The sequence below is a fragment of the Laccaria bicolor genome, genomic scaffold (assembly GCF_000143565.1).
Source record: "Laccaria bicolor S238N-H82 LACBIscaffold_5 genomic scaffold, whole genome shotgun sequence".
Taxonomy (NCBI): Eukaryota; Fungi; Basidiomycota; class Agaricomycetes; order Agaricales; family Hydnangiaceae; genus Laccaria; species Laccaria bicolor.
Window position 1 is genome coordinate 1,139,714 of NW_001889876.1, and position 15,821 is coordinate 1,155,534.

The 15,821-nt window shown below is 48.4% G+C and overlaps 8 protein-coding genes across 8 annotated transcripts; 6 read left to right on the forward strand and 2 right to left on the reverse strand.

Moving 5' to 3' along the window:
- Positions 1-3: 3 nt before the first annotated feature.
- Positions 4-1,060, forward strand: LACBIDRAFT_313875 (uncharacterized protein; the record flags this gene model as incomplete). The annotated part of the gene is made up of 5 exons (XM_001877413.1): positions 4-192; positions 249-430; positions 493-590; positions 644-834; positions 896-1,060. 5 exons carry the CDS (start codon positions 4-6, stop codon positions 1,058-1,060), a joined length of 825 nt encoding a protein of 274 aa, XP_001877448.1.
- Positions 1,061-2,421: 1,361 nt separating this feature from the next.
- LACBIDRAFT_324201 (uncharacterized protein) lies at positions 2,422-4,234 on the forward strand (the record flags this gene model as incomplete). Its single annotated transcript, XM_001877414.1, has 8 exons — positions 2,422-2,667; positions 2,726-2,772; positions 2,829-2,932; positions 2,980-3,973; positions 4,080-4,087; positions 4,127-4,148; positions 4,170-4,182; positions 4,223-4,234. 8 exons carry the CDS (start codon positions 2,422-2,424, stop codon positions 4,232-4,234), a joined length of 1,446 nt encoding a protein of 481 aa, XP_001877449.1.
- A 1,543-nt stretch (positions 4,235-5,777) lies between these two features.
- On the reverse strand, positions 5,778-7,387 carry LACBIDRAFT_247009 (uncharacterized protein; the record flags this gene model as incomplete). The annotated part of the gene is made up of 6 exons (XM_001877787.1): positions 5,778-5,827; positions 5,849-6,020; positions 6,073-6,583; positions 6,633-7,002; positions 7,061-7,142; positions 7,199-7,387. 6 exons carry the CDS (start codon positions 7,385-7,387, stop codon positions 5,778-5,780), a joined length of 1,374 nt encoding a protein of 457 aa, XP_001877822.1.
- Positions 7,388-7,471: 84 nt separating this feature from the next.
- On the forward strand, positions 7,472-9,106 carry LACBIDRAFT_313879 (uncharacterized protein; the record flags this gene model as incomplete). Its single annotated transcript, XM_001877415.1, has 9 exons — positions 7,472-7,598; positions 7,646-7,710; positions 7,762-7,928; positions 7,987-8,087; positions 8,139-8,397; positions 8,450-8,549; positions 8,605-8,648; positions 8,698-8,822; positions 8,877-9,106. 9 exons carry the CDS (start codon positions 7,472-7,474, stop codon positions 9,104-9,106), a joined length of 1,218 nt encoding a protein of 405 aa, XP_001877450.1.
- Positions 9,107-9,247: 141 nt separating this feature from the next.
- Positions 9,248-11,432, reverse strand: LACBIDRAFT_246912 (uncharacterized protein; the record flags this gene model as incomplete). Its single annotated transcript, XM_001877788.1, has 17 exons — positions 9,248-9,332; positions 9,436-9,471; positions 9,526-9,678; positions 9,728-9,790; positions 9,841-9,923; positions 9,978-10,063; positions 10,136-10,229; positions 10,280-10,323; positions 10,361-10,426; positions 10,447-10,498; positions 10,550-10,555; positions 10,605-10,711; positions 10,764-10,777; positions 10,830-10,941; positions 10,994-11,039; positions 11,090-11,160; positions 11,204-11,432. The coding sequence occupies 17 exons, from the start codon at positions 11,430-11,432 to the stop codon at positions 9,248-9,250; spliced, it is 1,347 nt and encodes a 448-aa protein (XP_001877823.1).
- A 144-nt stretch (positions 11,433-11,576) lies between these two features.
- LACBIDRAFT_183473 (uncharacterized protein) lies at positions 11,577-12,199 on the forward strand. The gene is made up of 4 exons (XM_001877416.1): positions 11,577-11,666; positions 11,713-11,763; positions 11,817-11,912; positions 11,966-12,199. Exons 1-4 carry the CDS (start codon positions 11,580-11,582, stop codon positions 12,152-12,154), a joined length of 423 nt encoding a protein of 140 aa, XP_001877451.1. The 5' UTR covers positions 11,577-11,579; the 3' UTR covers positions 12,155-12,199.
- Positions 12,200-12,274: 75 nt separating this feature from the next.
- Positions 12,275-13,759, forward strand: LACBIDRAFT_246840 (glycoside hydrolase family 18 protein; the record flags this gene model as incomplete). The annotated part of the gene is made up of 5 exons (XM_001877417.1): positions 12,275-12,459; positions 12,506-12,593; positions 12,650-12,795; positions 12,846-13,485; positions 13,538-13,759. 5 exons carry the CDS (start codon positions 12,275-12,277, stop codon positions 13,757-13,759), a joined length of 1,281 nt encoding a protein of 426 aa, XP_001877452.1.
- Positions 13,760-15,104: 1,345 nt separating this feature from the next.
- Positions 15,105-15,725, forward strand: LACBIDRAFT_313883 (uncharacterized protein). Its single transcript, XM_001877418.1, has 3 exons — positions 15,105-15,184; positions 15,247-15,450; positions 15,515-15,725. Exons 1-2 carry the CDS (start codon positions 15,137-15,139, stop codon positions 15,445-15,447), a joined length of 249 nt encoding a protein of 82 aa, XP_001877453.1. The 5' UTR covers positions 15,105-15,136; the 3' UTR covers positions 15,448-15,450; positions 15,515-15,725.
- Positions 15,726-15,821: the final 96 nt, after the last annotated feature.

Sequence of the window (15,821 nt, forward strand, 5' to 3'; positions counted from 1 at the left end):
GTCATGCAGCGACCAACTTGTACTGGGCTCCGCGTTCGGTCGACTTCCGACGCTCATATAATATTCCATGCCGTGTCGCTAAAATTATTGCCTATGACTCTGAGGAGACTTGATACAGAAGAACGCCGTGCTATCTCTTCTGGCTGTGTGTATGTCTGGGAAGAACGGGGACCGCATGCAGAGGCAACCGGGGTGCGCTCTTTTTAAAGCATGCCAAAAGTATCATTTCCTAACTATACCTTCGACAGCTGGGAATTGAACGATGGACCGACTCCATTCGGTGGGGCCCAAGTCGCGTGAGGGACGTGAGTGCTCAGGATTCTATGCCTTTGACGCATGAGTTTACGATGCATTCGCAGGAATTTTTATTTTACCATGAAAAGGAACCAACGGCGGCAGATTTGGAGATCAACTCGGATTCAGACACAACGTCGGTTTTATTATTACTAACATAGACTCCAAAACGAGCTGATCGGCGTGCTTGTATTGTAGGGTACAATCACGCCAGGGCTGCCGCCGAGAAATTTTAATCAAGCAAACGTATTCTGTATTCGTGGACACAGTCCGGGGCCGTCGGAAGTGGCACCTCAGTAAGATGTGGGCTGGTTTGTTCTATCAAAATACCGCTCACTGGAATTTATAGTTGCATATTTTACTCAGGATACACTAGACTATCTTGGTATTGTCGACAACATCCCTGCTCTTTCGTCCCTAGAAGTCCCGCCCGGGGTCTATAAAAGCGCGCGGTCCTCGAAAACTCGTCGCGAACCTGACTCTCCATATGAGCATTTCGTAGCCCCTGTAAACCAGTGCTACCCTCCGAATAAAATCCAGGCAGGTCTTTATTTCGATGTGTTAGTGTATAGAATTTTGTTGACACTAATAACTTTTCTAGACTATCAGTGCAGCTGAAGACAAGTATCGTAGTGTGCCGCCTTCGAGACCATACATCGGAATGAAAAATCTCGCTCCGTTGGCGTACCTTCAAAATATACCTCCTCCCCGACGACATCCGATGGACGAGAAAGCCTTGATGTCCCTCACCGCTGGGCTTCGCTGAACGATAGATAACATCATATGTCAATTAAGATAGCCTGACGCGTAGCCTGTGGGTGATCATTGATTCTAGACTCGCTTTATTGCCCGTACTTCTTTGCGTCGTACATTAGCTGCATGTAATCATCAATTATGCCAGAACATCAGTAAAGAGGCGAATCCGACGCTTTCCTCTCCCACGCATATTGCCGGAGTAAATCGCCTTATCAGTGGCTGAAAGATCCTGCACCTTCATGCAGAGACAAAAGCAGAGGTCTTGGAAAAACCCGCCGAGGTAAAGCGGTCAGCATGTAGGAGATGCATCTTAAGCCACCGGACTCCGTTCGTTCAAGGGGAAGAAGCTACCAAAGCAAGCCCAGGGTACGAAGGAAGACGCATCCATGGGCGTCGTTCAAGGAGGAATTGGGGTTCCTCTCTCTGGTCCCGGTCCTGAGCAAGGTGGCCACCCTTTATCCACAGGTGGTAATAGTCACTATCGATGACAACGCCCATTCGCAAGACGCAAGCACAGACGGAAGATTCGGAACGGTGAATGTTTTTGAGGTAACTGGAGAGCAGAGTATGGGCAGGTGTGTGACAAGCAATGGTTTCGTCATAGGCAGTGCAAGGTAACGAATCTTCCAAAGATAGAGTGGAAATAAGCCCGAAGTCAGAATTCAGCCTGAAGCTGACGCGCGGCGACTAACAGGGGTGCGCAGGTGTTTGTTGTCTGCTCAAGGAGTAGAGATAGAAAACCCTTTTGGAGATTTGAAGGGAGACACGTTCTCAATGGTTGCTTCCTAGACCAACAACATTCTTCGGAGGTTTGAAGGAAGGATGGATTTAGATGTGAGTACGGAGGTATTTCCTAGCATCTAGGTCCTAGGATGTGGGATTTAAATAAGCGAGATCAGTTAATCCAGAGTCCGCGAACGTGAGTCCCTAATCTATTCCATTGAGAAATCTCACGTTCTACCGAATTCCGCCGAGCTATTCCAGAAACGAGGCATGCCAGTTGGTGTGGCTCTGTTCGACTTTGTTAGACGGGTATTTTGTACTAGAATGAATCATTGCAGAGGGGGTAACAAATGCTAAGTGAACGGAAAGATAAAAGATCTGATCAGAGGAAGGATTTTGAGTAGTTAAAGTAATTAAGTTCTGCAAGCAATCTCGATGCGGGACTGGTTCCGTATGAGAGCCAACTAGCTGGATCCTGTTCCTCCAGAGTTGGCAGTGGCAGCTTTTCATTTCCGCCTGAATTGGATCAATCCTGATGAACTCGTGACCTAAGATGAGCACTGGTCAAAATGACAGACCAGGGGCACTACATCTTCACCACAAAATGAACGTTCCTTTATCTTGAGACGTGCCACCATCTATCTTCCAATGCAACAGCCAACTTGTTCCAACATTCGCATTCGTTCCACACAGGATGCCCACAAAATATTCTTCGCCGTCCAGCAGAAGCTCATGCATATGGTCACACGGCGTCTAGATGCTGATGAGCGGCAAGCTCTCAAGTCGGGCTGTATCTACGCCTGGGAAGAGAGAGGCCCCCACAGTGAGATCACTGGCTTGGGCATAGAGCGCTTCACTGAAGGTAGAAGGTGGTCGCCGTCGCGCGTTCGTGATGTGAGTGACCGAACAAAACAATACGAGCACCGCTTTCCGCTTAACTGCATGTTTCCAGGAGTTTCTGTTTTATTACGAGAAATATTCGCCCACACCAGAGGCAGGGTATGTACATTGCGTGTTCACAGATGAGATGAGAACTCAATATTTAAGTGCCCTAGGTCAGCTTCAGAGCGGCAGCCACCCCGCGATTGGGACCCGCTCGTTAAACAGACGTACTCCGTCTGGGTCGATACAGAGAAAGGACGTAGGAAATGGCATTTGAGTAAGGCTTGTTGGCTATTTCTGACCCCAGGCTGATTTGATTCAAAGCGGCGTACTTTACCCAAGCAACGATAGACCAGCTTGGCACGATCGACGACATTCGAGACGTTCGTGATCTCGTCGTTCCAGACGCTCTCTTCAAAAGCACACGAGTCGCCAAGAATCGCGGGAAGCTCGACGACCAGGGGCGTGCTGATCCATCCAAGTCCGCTTCAACTGTGACCCGAACATACGCCCCGTTTCCCTCATACCCCGTCCAATATCCAAGCAATCCTGACGGCTCATCTTCGCACGAACCCGTTCTCATGTACGAGCCATACAAAAATGCCTCAGGACATCGGGACCATCGTTCCCAGTCGCCTCCCCAGTTTTCTCCTCCTACGACGACGATCCCCCACCCCCGCGAACAACAGTACTACCGAGGACCCGAACCATACCATCAACAATCTATGCGCTATGGACATACCCCACACGATATCTCACCTAGAAGTTTGGAATCTAGTCCAGAAATCACTCGACACCATGGATATCGCGGTGCCCAGCCATCTTCGGCTCCGGGATCCTATGCAACGGCTGAATGGGCCCACCCTCGACGCCAGCCCCCACAAGAACACACGAACTATCCACGGCAAGAGCCGGCATCTTATCCATCATATCACCCAACGACCAATTCATTACAATCAAGGACGGGCTCTCCCCACTATGTGTACACCTCGGACGATTCCAGTGCCTACAATTCACCTCAATCCCACTCTCCCTACCCGTCTCAGCAGCCGGAACCTCTCCCACAACTCAGTGTTGAGACCGTGGCGGAGCCGCGTCACTCTCCTCTCCCTCCTCTTAACATTCCATCCCAGTTATACCCAGGCACGACAGATTTAACACCAGCCACAAGCTCCCCGACTCTGATAGCGGAGACCTGCCGCTCAACTGTGGGCCCTTCTCGTGCTCTTGCTCCTTTGACTGCACTCGCTAGATCGCATCCCTACCGAAGAGAGGCTCTAGACGACAGGGCACTTCGCCTCCTTGCACCTCGTTCTCCGTAAATAAATCCCCTTTTCCCTTGTATGTTTTTTTCTTCAAGCTTTGTCTGTTGCACATCATCAGCTGCGTATATGTCCTGTTCTCACCTGTATTACATTATTTAGTCACTTTCGTATGTTGTGGAAGAATGCTAGATATCAAATCCCTATAGCGATTGTTTATAAACCATTTTGGTGCGTTCATGTCTACTACAGGCAGACGCATATTGTACGTACAGTGCGGGATGGGAGACGTGTGATGTATACAGGGGAGATCCTGAACGATGCAATAGATTGTGGTCGGTAGATGTAACGTGAATGTATCGAGAGCAGTTTCAAACTTATATATGTGAGGATACCAGGAGAAAGAGAAGCCAATGGCACAGTACAAGGGCGAGACTTCATGCAAATTGCGCATCTACCATTCGAACTCACTGCGCGGTATAAGTCAAGTTGAAAAGCGGTGGAGTTATTAGTCTCACCCTGTACACTTGGCGAAAAGATAATCTTTGCCATTGATGTGAATCATACCATCTTTCAAGATGCATTTCCACTTGTTCTTAACACGCGCAACCTGGATAGCGGATTGAGTGGAGGGCCATATCATCGGGAAATCGCGGACCTTGTCATAAGTGCAAAATACGATGTCCGATTCTCCAGCACCACCTTCTTCAGCGTCCTCCTCACCTTCTGTATCCGAGTCATCCAAATCACTATTGATGGCCTCCGAGTCCAAGGAAGTAGTTGGCGGAGGAGGCGCAGGTGCAACAGGCTGTGGTAAAGATGGATGTGACGTCCTCGGAGCAAAAGCGGAGTGAGGTGGTGAAGGGGAATCATCGTCCGACGATCCCGAAGGACCATCAACTTGAGGTATGCGGTGCGGCTGCTGTGGACTCGACGCCGGCGGTACGTACGTCCGGGCAGTAGGAGGAGGAGGCTGAGGTTGACCTGGTCGAGAGAAAGAAAGTACGCCCGTCTGACCTCCTGGATGCGGATGCGGAGGCAAAGGTGGCGGGAGTTGTCTTGAGGCTGTAAGGGTTGGTCCAGGGAGAGGAGGAAGGGCATAAGGTATGCCGGGGTTCAGCATGTATCGGGTGTCAACTGGCTCTGCCTTGACTGTTGGTTGACCTGGAGCCGACAATGTTGCGTAGGGGTTGAGAGGGGTGGCATAATGAGGGTGGGTTTGTACCATATGTATAGGGTGCGGAGGATAATTGTGGTGGTGCTGTTGAGGAGGAGCCGCCTGCGCGGCGGGTGCTTGTTGGGGTGCTTCAAATTCGGCCACATGAGAAGCAATGACCTTGTTCTCCCATTTCTAAATCCCAGGGTAAGACATTCGGGAGTCAGATCAATTGATTGAGCGTCAAGTTCGAGAGACTTCGAAGGCACACTTACATGCTGGAGTTCAGCTAGAACGTCTTCAGCAACACCAAACTCGTCGAACTCGGGCTTAATAGCCGCAATGACATCGTCAATGACAGCGCGGTAGATGGTAGGCTCAAGAAGACGAAGAGATATTCATGTTAAAACCTTTATGGACTACTACAGACAAGGGGTTGGTGAGCAGCTCACCACTATCTTATTCGACATCTGGTAATTGGCGTCGTCGACGTTTGTGACAGTGGTTACAACGCGGGGCCGACGTGCGAGGTGGTGGGAGACAAGAGGGGTCCCCTTTTATACTTGATGTGAATCACAGACAAGCCCGGAGGATTCAAACTCCGACGTATAGTCAAACTGCAATTTTCCCGCGCACAGACCAGATACTCTGAATGTAAGTATGTCGGTAATTCCAAGCAGATCAACAAAGAGGGACGTATGCAATTAAAAGTAGTCTCCAGCACCCGCATAGTTGCTAGCTGAAGGTTCCGGGGCTGGCTCATCTGTTCGTGAACTGCCGTTCTCTCGCGCGATTTCCATTTGCTCTGCTTGTTTGCGGATGTAGTCCACAGAACCAGGTCCGAACGAGGGGGCTGGAGGCGTGAAAGGTCTGGCTGCAATTGCGAGGCGGCCTGTTGGTATGCGTGTTTGTAGGTCGTTCTGAGACGGGACAGGTTGGAAGTGTAACTTAAAAAGGTATCAGCTTTTTGTCTCTCAGCGAATAAGAGAGAAAACTTACAGAATCATTCATTTTCTTATAATGCTTATAAAAAACGGTCACCTTGGCAAGTTCGTCCAACACCTTTTCCTTTTTTTGCCCTTTCTTTTCCTTTTCCGCCTTTCCAAGGCTAACACCTTTACCTGAGTCTTTGAGATCTTCCAAGTCTTTCTTGGCCCACCGTAAAAATTCAACCGCTTCTCCACCTTTGGCCCGACCGCCGTTCTCGCCAGCGTCGACGCCTAACCACTTTCTCGAAAGTGCGCCATGAAAAGCCGCTTCGTCTGCCAGGTACTTTCGAAGATCCGTAGAAACCTCTTCTTGTCCTTCAGGACTTTTGCTAGACCCAGGAGTCTTTGCAAGGGATCGCGCAGAGGAATACAGCGACGCACACTCGAGATGGAGTTTTGCGATGAGTGCTGGAGAAGGGTGGGATGTGGGCAGCGGAGGACCTGGTGTGACGTTGTTGTCGTAGGCAGACTTAGAAAGCAGCTTACGGATAGCGAGTGTTTGAGCGTCCGCCAAAGACATCCTGCGGAAAAGGTTAGCGCAGATTTCCATCATCCAAGGACTGCCGTCACCTCGCTAGCGCCATGACAACCTCGCGATTAAGCTCTGGAGGTTTGTTAAACCGGACGGGTGGTCCGCCAGCACGATGAACTTGCCATTCCGGCAAAACCGAATCACTGATGAACGAGAAGATGCCACTAGCTTTGCAGAGGAATCCAACAGCAACATTCAACTGCTCCTCCTTTGTTTTTCGTTCAGTGTCTGATATCGCATGATCATGTTCATATGTACCAAGAGAAAGAACTGTCGAATTGGATAGGTTTGATAGGGCAAAGGCGTAGGTTAGTAGAGTGAAGGCGTAGTCTGCGTGGACACCAGATAGAGCAAGTTTCTGAGACTTGTTGAACAAGTTTGCAGAAAGAGTAGATCGCCAGCAGAAGGCTATAACCCATCTGCTGAATCAGGATCAGCATTTTTAAGAGAACCAGCATGGCCATACTAGGTTCGACTCTGAAGCCAATTTCATCATGAGCAACGCAGTTCATGATCCCTCGTAGGTGAGGCAAATACTCCTCGATGAACTAAAATCTGTGTGTCCGTCTCAGAGAGCTAGAGTGGTACCGGATCGCAAACTTACCTTGACTAAAGCCAGGAAATCTTTAGCGCCATGCTCGGTGCGCTTGCTTTCTTTCAGTAGGGCGTGCAAATTGGCACGAGCTTGGGTTGCCTCGGGTATGCAATAGGTATAGCCTTTGTCGATGCTTTGATCAATACAAAGCTCAGAGAAGGAGACTGCGCTTGTTGTAGGAAGTTCGTAGACATACATCGTCGTCAGCTTGAAGAGATAGTAAAACCGGCCAGGTTCGTATATTGTTCACATCGACGCACGTGCTGAGCCCAAGGCGAGCTCATGCCCTCTCTCAATGTCGCCTTTCCCGCTCTCGTCGTTGCAAGGCTCTTTGTTGCTCTCAGTAGCCTTCCAGACGTGTTGAAACACAACCATCAACTTTCTTCGCCATTGACGTCCTTCTCCCAACGTCAGTGAAAGTCTTTCGCGACTTTTAAAGCTTACACTCTCCTTTAGTGCAGGAAGGCATCTATCTATTCAACCATGACATAGATATTTATTCCGGAGGGACTTTCCGCCACGTATGATCTCGTAGAAATATCATCAGTGTCCTTGACTAATTTGGTCTCCAGTCACCTCTTCTTCTCGCAACATTCGCGACAATCCTTCCCACCTCACAAACCTTGTCGTCAACATTATGGACCCTCTGCGACGCTGCAGGAGCGTGGGCTTTAATAAAAATATGGAGGGCGCGACAAAACGTTACGAGCACTTCGAGAGACAGTCTAATCGCTGCTTTGTATGTGGACTTGCTTGATTCTTTGCCAACCCCAACTAAAGCTCGTCTACGCGTGCAGCTATCTTTTGAATCCTTATATTTTTATGTCAACCCTCGCGCTTTCAACCTCTTCGCTCGAGAATACTTTGACGCTTTTCTCGATCATGTTTGCTTGCCATGGTGCATCCTTTCCTTTGCGGCCCAGCTACACAGTCTGATCAATTGCCTCAGGAAACATCTCTGCAGCCCTCCTAGCCTTCGCTTTTCTCATCCAATTATCCCTTTCGTCACTCGTGATTTTAATACCGCTTCTGCTACTCCTCATCACCAATCCTCTGTCACACCTCGCGTCGCCTAGGCCAATCTCAGTAAGCCTGCGGAAAACGATTCCTCTCCTCGGAGAGATCACTGCATATACCCTGATACTCAGTTTGGCATCGACGCTTGTGGCTGGTAGCTGGGCCTGGATACCGCAGACTTGGGGAGCAACGTATGTCACTCATCCTAGCCCCATAAAATGATCTTCAGCCGTTTTACCGAAGGTTGACACTACCTGATTTAACACCGAATCCTGGGATGTGGTGGTATTTTTTCACAGAAATGTTTGATCACTTTCGCCCCTTCTTCTTGATGGTCTTCAGCGTACGTCAACCCAACTTGCTCCAATGCAATCAGCTAACCTTGCCACTTGTCATAGATCCACCTGCTCATATATATAGCCCCTGTTTGCATCAAATTCCAGTCAGTATCCTTATCTCGGTGACCAGTAAATTCTGATGCTGGTCAATAGATATGACCCGCTTTACGCCACATTTGTCCTCCTCGGCGTCCTGGGGACCTTTAAAGCGTATCCAACGTTATCAGATCCAGGGCTTTTCCTGAGTATGATCTCTTTGTTTCCAGAAGTATATCCATGTAGGTTTATCATCAGCCAGCAAGAATTCTCTCTGACTTGAGCTTGCTGTGTAGATTTCAGACATCCAATAGTGACAACGTTGCTTCATCTGCATGCATCACTACTGCTACCATTGTTCCACCATTTGTGGCTTGTACAAGGCACAGGCAACGCCAACTTCTTTTACGCCTCGACGTTGGTCTTTGCATGCGCGAATGGGGCCGCACTCATTGACTGCATCTGGGCGGGACTACGAATAGCAATCGGAAAACAGCATGAGAACTCTGCTGTCGTGCAAGAATAGAAATCGGGGCACTTTATTGTATTAGCTATAATACCATTGGGACGAAAACCACCTATTCTGCTCTCCAGATGATGCTCGACGTCTAAGCAATCCTTTTAGTCTGAAAATGCATTCGACATGGAGATGAATGTGCCGCAGTTTCTAGACGGGACTCTCAGGCCGCAGCAGATCTTCCACTATTTGTAGATCCACGGGGATGCCCGCTTTGTGTAGGTACTCGTCATTCCTGTAACACTTCAGGTCAAGGCATGAAATAAAAACAAGTTGCTCACCAAAACTGTAGAGAATTCACAAAGTTCATATCTGCGAGGGGAGAGGCAAAAAAAAACCTTACCTTTGAGTAATGTCTATTCCCTGAGTCACAACTGTAGAATTTTGTGAGAATTGATGTCTTCAAGAGAAGACTGTTCAAGCCTCACAGAATGGTGACGACGGTCTTTCCGTCTTTCCAACCCATTTTCTTCACGAGCTTTATACAAGCAACAAGATTGCATGCGCTGCTCGAGCCTAAGAATAAGCCATCGTTTTTGACGAGGTAGCGAGACATGGAGACAGCCTCGGCATCGGTTATTCTGGTGAATGCTTGTCGGAGGAGAACTAAGGACAAGCGAGTATACTTACCGGAAGGCATCGTCAAGGATGGGAAGTGCTAATTCGAGGTTGTTTGTAAGGCGGTTGATACCACTATACTGATCATGCTTCAGCCTATCTCAACAAAACAGAGAACAACGTACATGCCCTCCACCACAGTATCGACTTGATGCCTTCTTTTTGTCCCTTCACTTTCTTTCCGGTCGAACATCACTCCATGTTTAACCTGAAACATAAAGGCGATCAGATATCGACTGTTGGAAACGAAGCTCGGAAAAACCACTTTATTATAGAGGCCGCTTCCTTCTGGATCGGCGACGGCAACTCGAACGTTCTCATTGGCCGATTTGAGGTATTGACCTACCCCTGCGACGGTGCCGCCGGTGCCTTAAAAGCACGGGGGTCAGACGAAAAAGCCATGAGCGACGAATCACCGACCAGCTCCCGAAATAAAGGCGTCAACACGCCCGTTTGTTTGTCTCCATATCTCAGGTCCGGTCCCGAAAAAATGGGCATCAAAATTGCTCTTATTCTGTTTGCTAAATTTAAAAAGGGCATTCACCAAGCAACTAATTTACGAACCTCGAACTGGTCCGCAAAATAACCTCTAGGCTTAGCCAAGAAATCTTCATCATCTTGCCAATCCTCCATGTCGAACTCGACCTTGAGGGAAGTTGTTGTGACGAGCACAGAGGCTGATGGGGACTGGAGTGTGTGGGGGTGAACTACCTTTGAACTGGGGTTGCTACCGTCGATTTCGTCCTGCTGTCCAAACTTGGCTGCGCGTTGTCGGGCTATGTTCTACGAATTTTCCATTTGAGGGGGCTAGAAGGAGCTAGGAAAGAAGCATACCACAAACTAAATATTCACATTATTAGAGATGAAGTGTTTCCGAGGAAGTACGGACCTGCTTCTTGTCAACGATGCTCGCGGGGCGAACTCTCTGGACCTCAGCTCCAAGAGCGTGAAGTGCCTTGACTTTTTCTTCAGCGACGTCATCGGGCATGATGATAGCTAGAGTTATCCTAAGGCTAGTCGAAATGGAGTTCATGAACAGGCTGCATACTCGTATCATATCCTCTGCATTCAAATCAGTTGGAAGAAACGTCACTGGGGAAATGGTCAAACATACCTTGCACGAGCGATTGTAGCTATAGAAATGCCCGTTGAGCCCACAGTTCCTTCAAATATCCGTGAACCTGTGTATGGTCGAAGGTACCCCGAACGTTCCGCGTCTTCGATCACTAGAAGAACGGTTTTCAAGAAACGCAAGCCTCTGTACACGCGTAAACCCACTTCGCAGTGCGACTCGGTCTTTGACGCTTCCTCCTGGGTTCAAGAACTGGATGAGCTATTAGCAAATACAAAAGTCCAGAGGAGTGAGCGGCACACCTCTGCTTTCCCGAGGATCTCAACCCCCAGGGCATCACTCAGGGAGTTAATCCTGACCAAAGGTGTGTTTCCTACGACGGTAAGTAAAGAAGGGGATCACTTGAGCTAGCGCACCTATTAGTCCCGTCACTCCAGCCACTACCTCGTCGCTTCTTAACTCAATGGGTCGAGGGGTGAACTTCGCTGCCACACGTTCCCGTCGTTTTTGTTGGAAGTAGAGAGCAAGTGATGTCGAGGTGACCGAAAGTGAAAACCCAAGTAAAACGCCGAGTAGGACAGAGCGGACTGATACTCGCGAAGTCCACGATGGTAGTACGGAGTCGAGGGGCGGAAGAAAGGACATAACGAGTGAGGTCGATATCGACACAATTTTTATCTTGTTCTTATGTTTTGAGCCGCGATAACGAGACTCGCACATAACACATAATTTGGAGCGCCGTGATGATGATCGTGACGTTATATAAGACTGGTCAGTGTGCATTCAACTGTCATGACCTCAATCCAAAAACTCTTCGTGAGCTCCCCATACTTTGCGGTTGTCGGTGCATCGAAGGACAAATCAAAGTACGGAACGAAGGTGTGTATTCCCTCTCATTCTTGTTGAAACTTGATTCAGTTCGCAGGTTCTTAAATGGTACCAAGACCGATCCTTGTCGGTAAAACCTGTGCACCCTGTGAGTTGAAAGGGATGAAACTTTATGTAACCCCCTGCTGAACAGGTGACTAGAAAGAGACAGAGCTCGAGGGCTTGTCAACCATAAAGTCCATCACCGAACTTGACTTTCCCACTCAGACATCAGTGAGCATTATTACACCGCCCGCAGTAGGTCTTCGAATGTTTGAATGATGACCATATTGAGAATAATATCACCCCAGGTTACTCTCAACATCTTGCGGTCAGCCAAAGATCAGTCCATCCCGGCACTTTGGTTGCAGCCAGGCGCAGAGGATGCCAATGTTGTGGATTTTGTGAAAACTAATGGATTGGAAGGTCGAGTGATTTATGGTGGTCCTTGCATCCTTGTTCAAGGCGACGACCTACTTCACAATCGGAGCCTGTTGTAACATATATGATGGCGGTGGTAATAATAACCACATTTCTCACCCGGCATCACCATCACCGACCCTCAAATGGCTTCCAGCGTCAAGAATTTTCAACTTCGGCCATCCTCTCTTTCTATAGGGATGGCGAATGTGCTGCGCTGGATACCTCTCATTCTCTTTTCAACGTCTGTGCTGGCTTCGGATGCCATGAAGAGGGGGCAAAGCGACCCCATCTTCTCCGCATATTATACCGGGTGGCACGCAGAAGACTATCCTTTGTCTGATGTCAGCTGGTCCAAGTACACCCACGTGATATACTCTGTTGCGTGAGTACCTTGTTAACTTGAAACTACCATCATTGAAATAGAACAGGTCAACCACACCGAACGCGAGTGTAGTCGAAGTGGATGTGCCCGATGATACACTTCTAAAACAGTTTGTAACATTGGCCCACCAAAACGTGCGTCGTGTCCACTTTTCTCCCAAGCGCCAGTTCGTATGATTACCTCTTCGAAGAATGTGAAAGCGAGTCTTTCAATAGGTGGATGGACAGCGTCGCGGTGGTACTCGTCGAACGTTGGTTCGGCAATAAACAGAACAACATTCGTTAATACTGTCACAACCCTGGCGAAGAAATATGATTTGGATGGCCTGGACTTTGAGTAAACGATCTTACCTAACTCGCCTACCTGTTTCCGCTGACTCTTCCAAGCTGGGAATACCCTGGTATGCAAGGAATCGGATGTAACACTGTCAATCCCAAAGATACAGCTAATTTTCTATCCTTCCTTCAACAACTACGCACCACTACAACAGGGAGTAAGCTCATCATATCGGTTCCAGTGGCAGCCCCATTTGCAGACGCATCCGGTTCTCCTTCAACAAACGTTTCGGCCTTCGGCGATGTGTTGGACTATATCACAGTCATGAATTATGATACGGGATCAAATCCTTCTTTCGGAGTAGGTCCGAACTCACCACTCGATGATTTGTGCGCCCCTGTCAGCGGTCAGCGGAGCTCAGCTGCAAGACTAGTTGACGCTTGGTCTGCTGCGGGGATGCATCTTGACCAAATCGTACTGGGTGTTCCTGCGTATGGTTATGGATACAGTGTTTCCAAAAAATTGGCGTTCACGTCCGGATCAATTTTGGCTCCATACCCTGCATACAATGTCAGTAACACTCCACCTGGTGACAAATGGTCCGGAGTTGGGGGTATCGACGTCTGTGGAATTAGCGAAGGGCCTGGCGGGGAATACACCTACTGGGGCTTAATGGAGGAAGGCTTTTTAAACACAGATGGAACCACCAAAACTGGGATCGCATATCGATACGATAATTGCAGTCAAACAGTTGGTACTTTTCGTCACACTCAGTGTAAAAAAGGCTAACATGTTGTTCTAGCCATACATGTATAACGCCACCTCTCAAGTTTATGTGTCTTTCGATAATGCTCAATCTTTCGCGGCGAAAGGTGATTTCATCCATTCAAAAGGTTTGAGAGGCTTCTCGATGTGGGAGGCTGGCGGTGACTACAATGATACCCTGCTCGATTCAATTAGTGTGTCATTCCGCTTGCTGCAATACCGTCTGTTAACGCCGGTGCTCCAGGGGAGGCAACTCTAACTGGTGGCGCATACCAATCGAATACAACCGCATCTCACTCGTCAGCCAGCCCAACAGCATCATCATCTGCGCCGGATCTACATCATAATGGAGGCCAGTGGCGTTCATTTTTCACTGTCATCGCGCTGTGCGCCTGGATTTGTAGTCGTTGACTATGGTATCAACTGGCGACTGATCATTCTATGAGCAACACCTTGTGGACGGAATGTCAGAGTCTAGTTTATCCCCGGACCCCGGATATCATTGACATGTATTGGGTCTTATTTATAGTAATTATGTACCAGTACCTCGATACCCCTGCCACAAAAACTTGAGACAGGGCGTCCTGTGTCTAATCCAATCTATATCCGCTTTTTCCGTCAAAGAATTGACGAAGTTCTGTTTTTTGAGGAGTATTGTTCATGTTTGATTTATTGATCAAATACGTTATGACTCACTTTGGAAGTCTTGGAAAGACTGCAGTGAATTGTACTCTGATTTTTAAACGCGAACTCTGGCTAATCGAAGTCCCAGAACCATCCATAAATATATCCATCCCAGCGCAAGGTTTTGTTTTTTGTTTTTTGACTTTTCATCAGCCAATTTTTTGGCCCTGCTCAGACCCTTCTAAAAAAAATTCCACCTCCCTCGAATTTCGCAGTTGTCACCCAGAGGTGGTGACTGAGTGAAGAGCGTCATAGATAGCCAGGATTGAAAATTGAAATCATTGGATCTACAGTACAAGGGAGTGCCTCACCGTAGCCTCGGCATCTGCATCGCTATGCGACAACCTATGAAGACTATATTACTTGTTGTTCGAAGGAGCCTACGTTCTTTCCCTCCACGATCATCTGTTCGAGAGTTTCTGCTCTGCCTGACGCTTCAAATCCCAAAATTCAACAGCCTCCGGTCACACCGACTATTTTCAATTAGCTCTAGTTCGTTCGCGCCGCTCTGGGACAATCGAAGGGTACAACCTTGCGTATAACACGAGTTTTCTATTGAACTCGGTGAGCGCGTGTAGTTGTACGATATTCGCGACAAGGAAGATTGTGGAGCCATCAATTAAAATGCGACATCCGCGTTCCTCGATTACCTGATTATAAGTGCGGTTCTGCCTTTCCTCGTCCCGAGCCTTTCTTCCGCTCTTCATAAACAAAATTTCCTCTTGCATTTTGCCTCGTTGTCCGCACTGACAGCACGGGCAACATTCCCAAAGCGGCATAACGTTTGAAGTTTGGAAAGGAATTTCCTTTCAACCTTCCTCATTTGGGACCCCCTTTGTGCTACATTTTGCGGGTGTAAGAACGCCTGGTTCTTGGACTGTTCCGTCCGACGAGCTCAAGTATACTGATTCCAGCATTCTCTTCACCCCTTGGCCGAAATGTTGATTTAAGAATGGATAGGTGTTGTTCTCTTTTACCCGTTGACGAAACGCCGACTGCTGTACGCCCTTGCTCTAAGTCTTTCTCTCCGTTTCTGAAGCGTATGCTCCTGTTGCTGGACAGATGAAATCCAATTCACCATCACCGCATAGCGCCCAAAAGAATGTGTGCCCACCCAGTCCAACCATGTCTCCGGCACAGGCAATAGCGGAGGCATGGAAACGGGAGTCTTTAGAGAGCCGTGAAAAGTGGATGAGGGTGGATGCCAATGTGGGGGCGCGATACGATTCTCGGCGGACCCATGGAGGAAAAACAAAGATGTAAATGGTGAGATCTCAACGGCAAAAACGATATAGAGCGTTTCTGATTTTTGTCGCCACCTCTCCGTTAGACTTGCTTCAATTTTTATTCTTTCGCCTTCTTGAAGAAAAAGCTAACGGTTAGGATCGTCGGGCGATTTGAATGGACTGAACTTCGTCTACACTGTATTTATTGCGTCAAAAGGCCGTTGTATCGACAAAGAAACGGACTTACTTGTAGCATCTTGAAATCATTTGTATGCATTAATCTACGTTGGCCTCACCATCGCTTTGATCGTAGTCTTCATCATCCTGGTAGTCGTCTTCTTCCTCTTCCAGAGCGGCTTCAGCTTCTGCCTGTGCTTGTGCAGCAGAGGCTGCGTTGGCGATCGCCAGCTC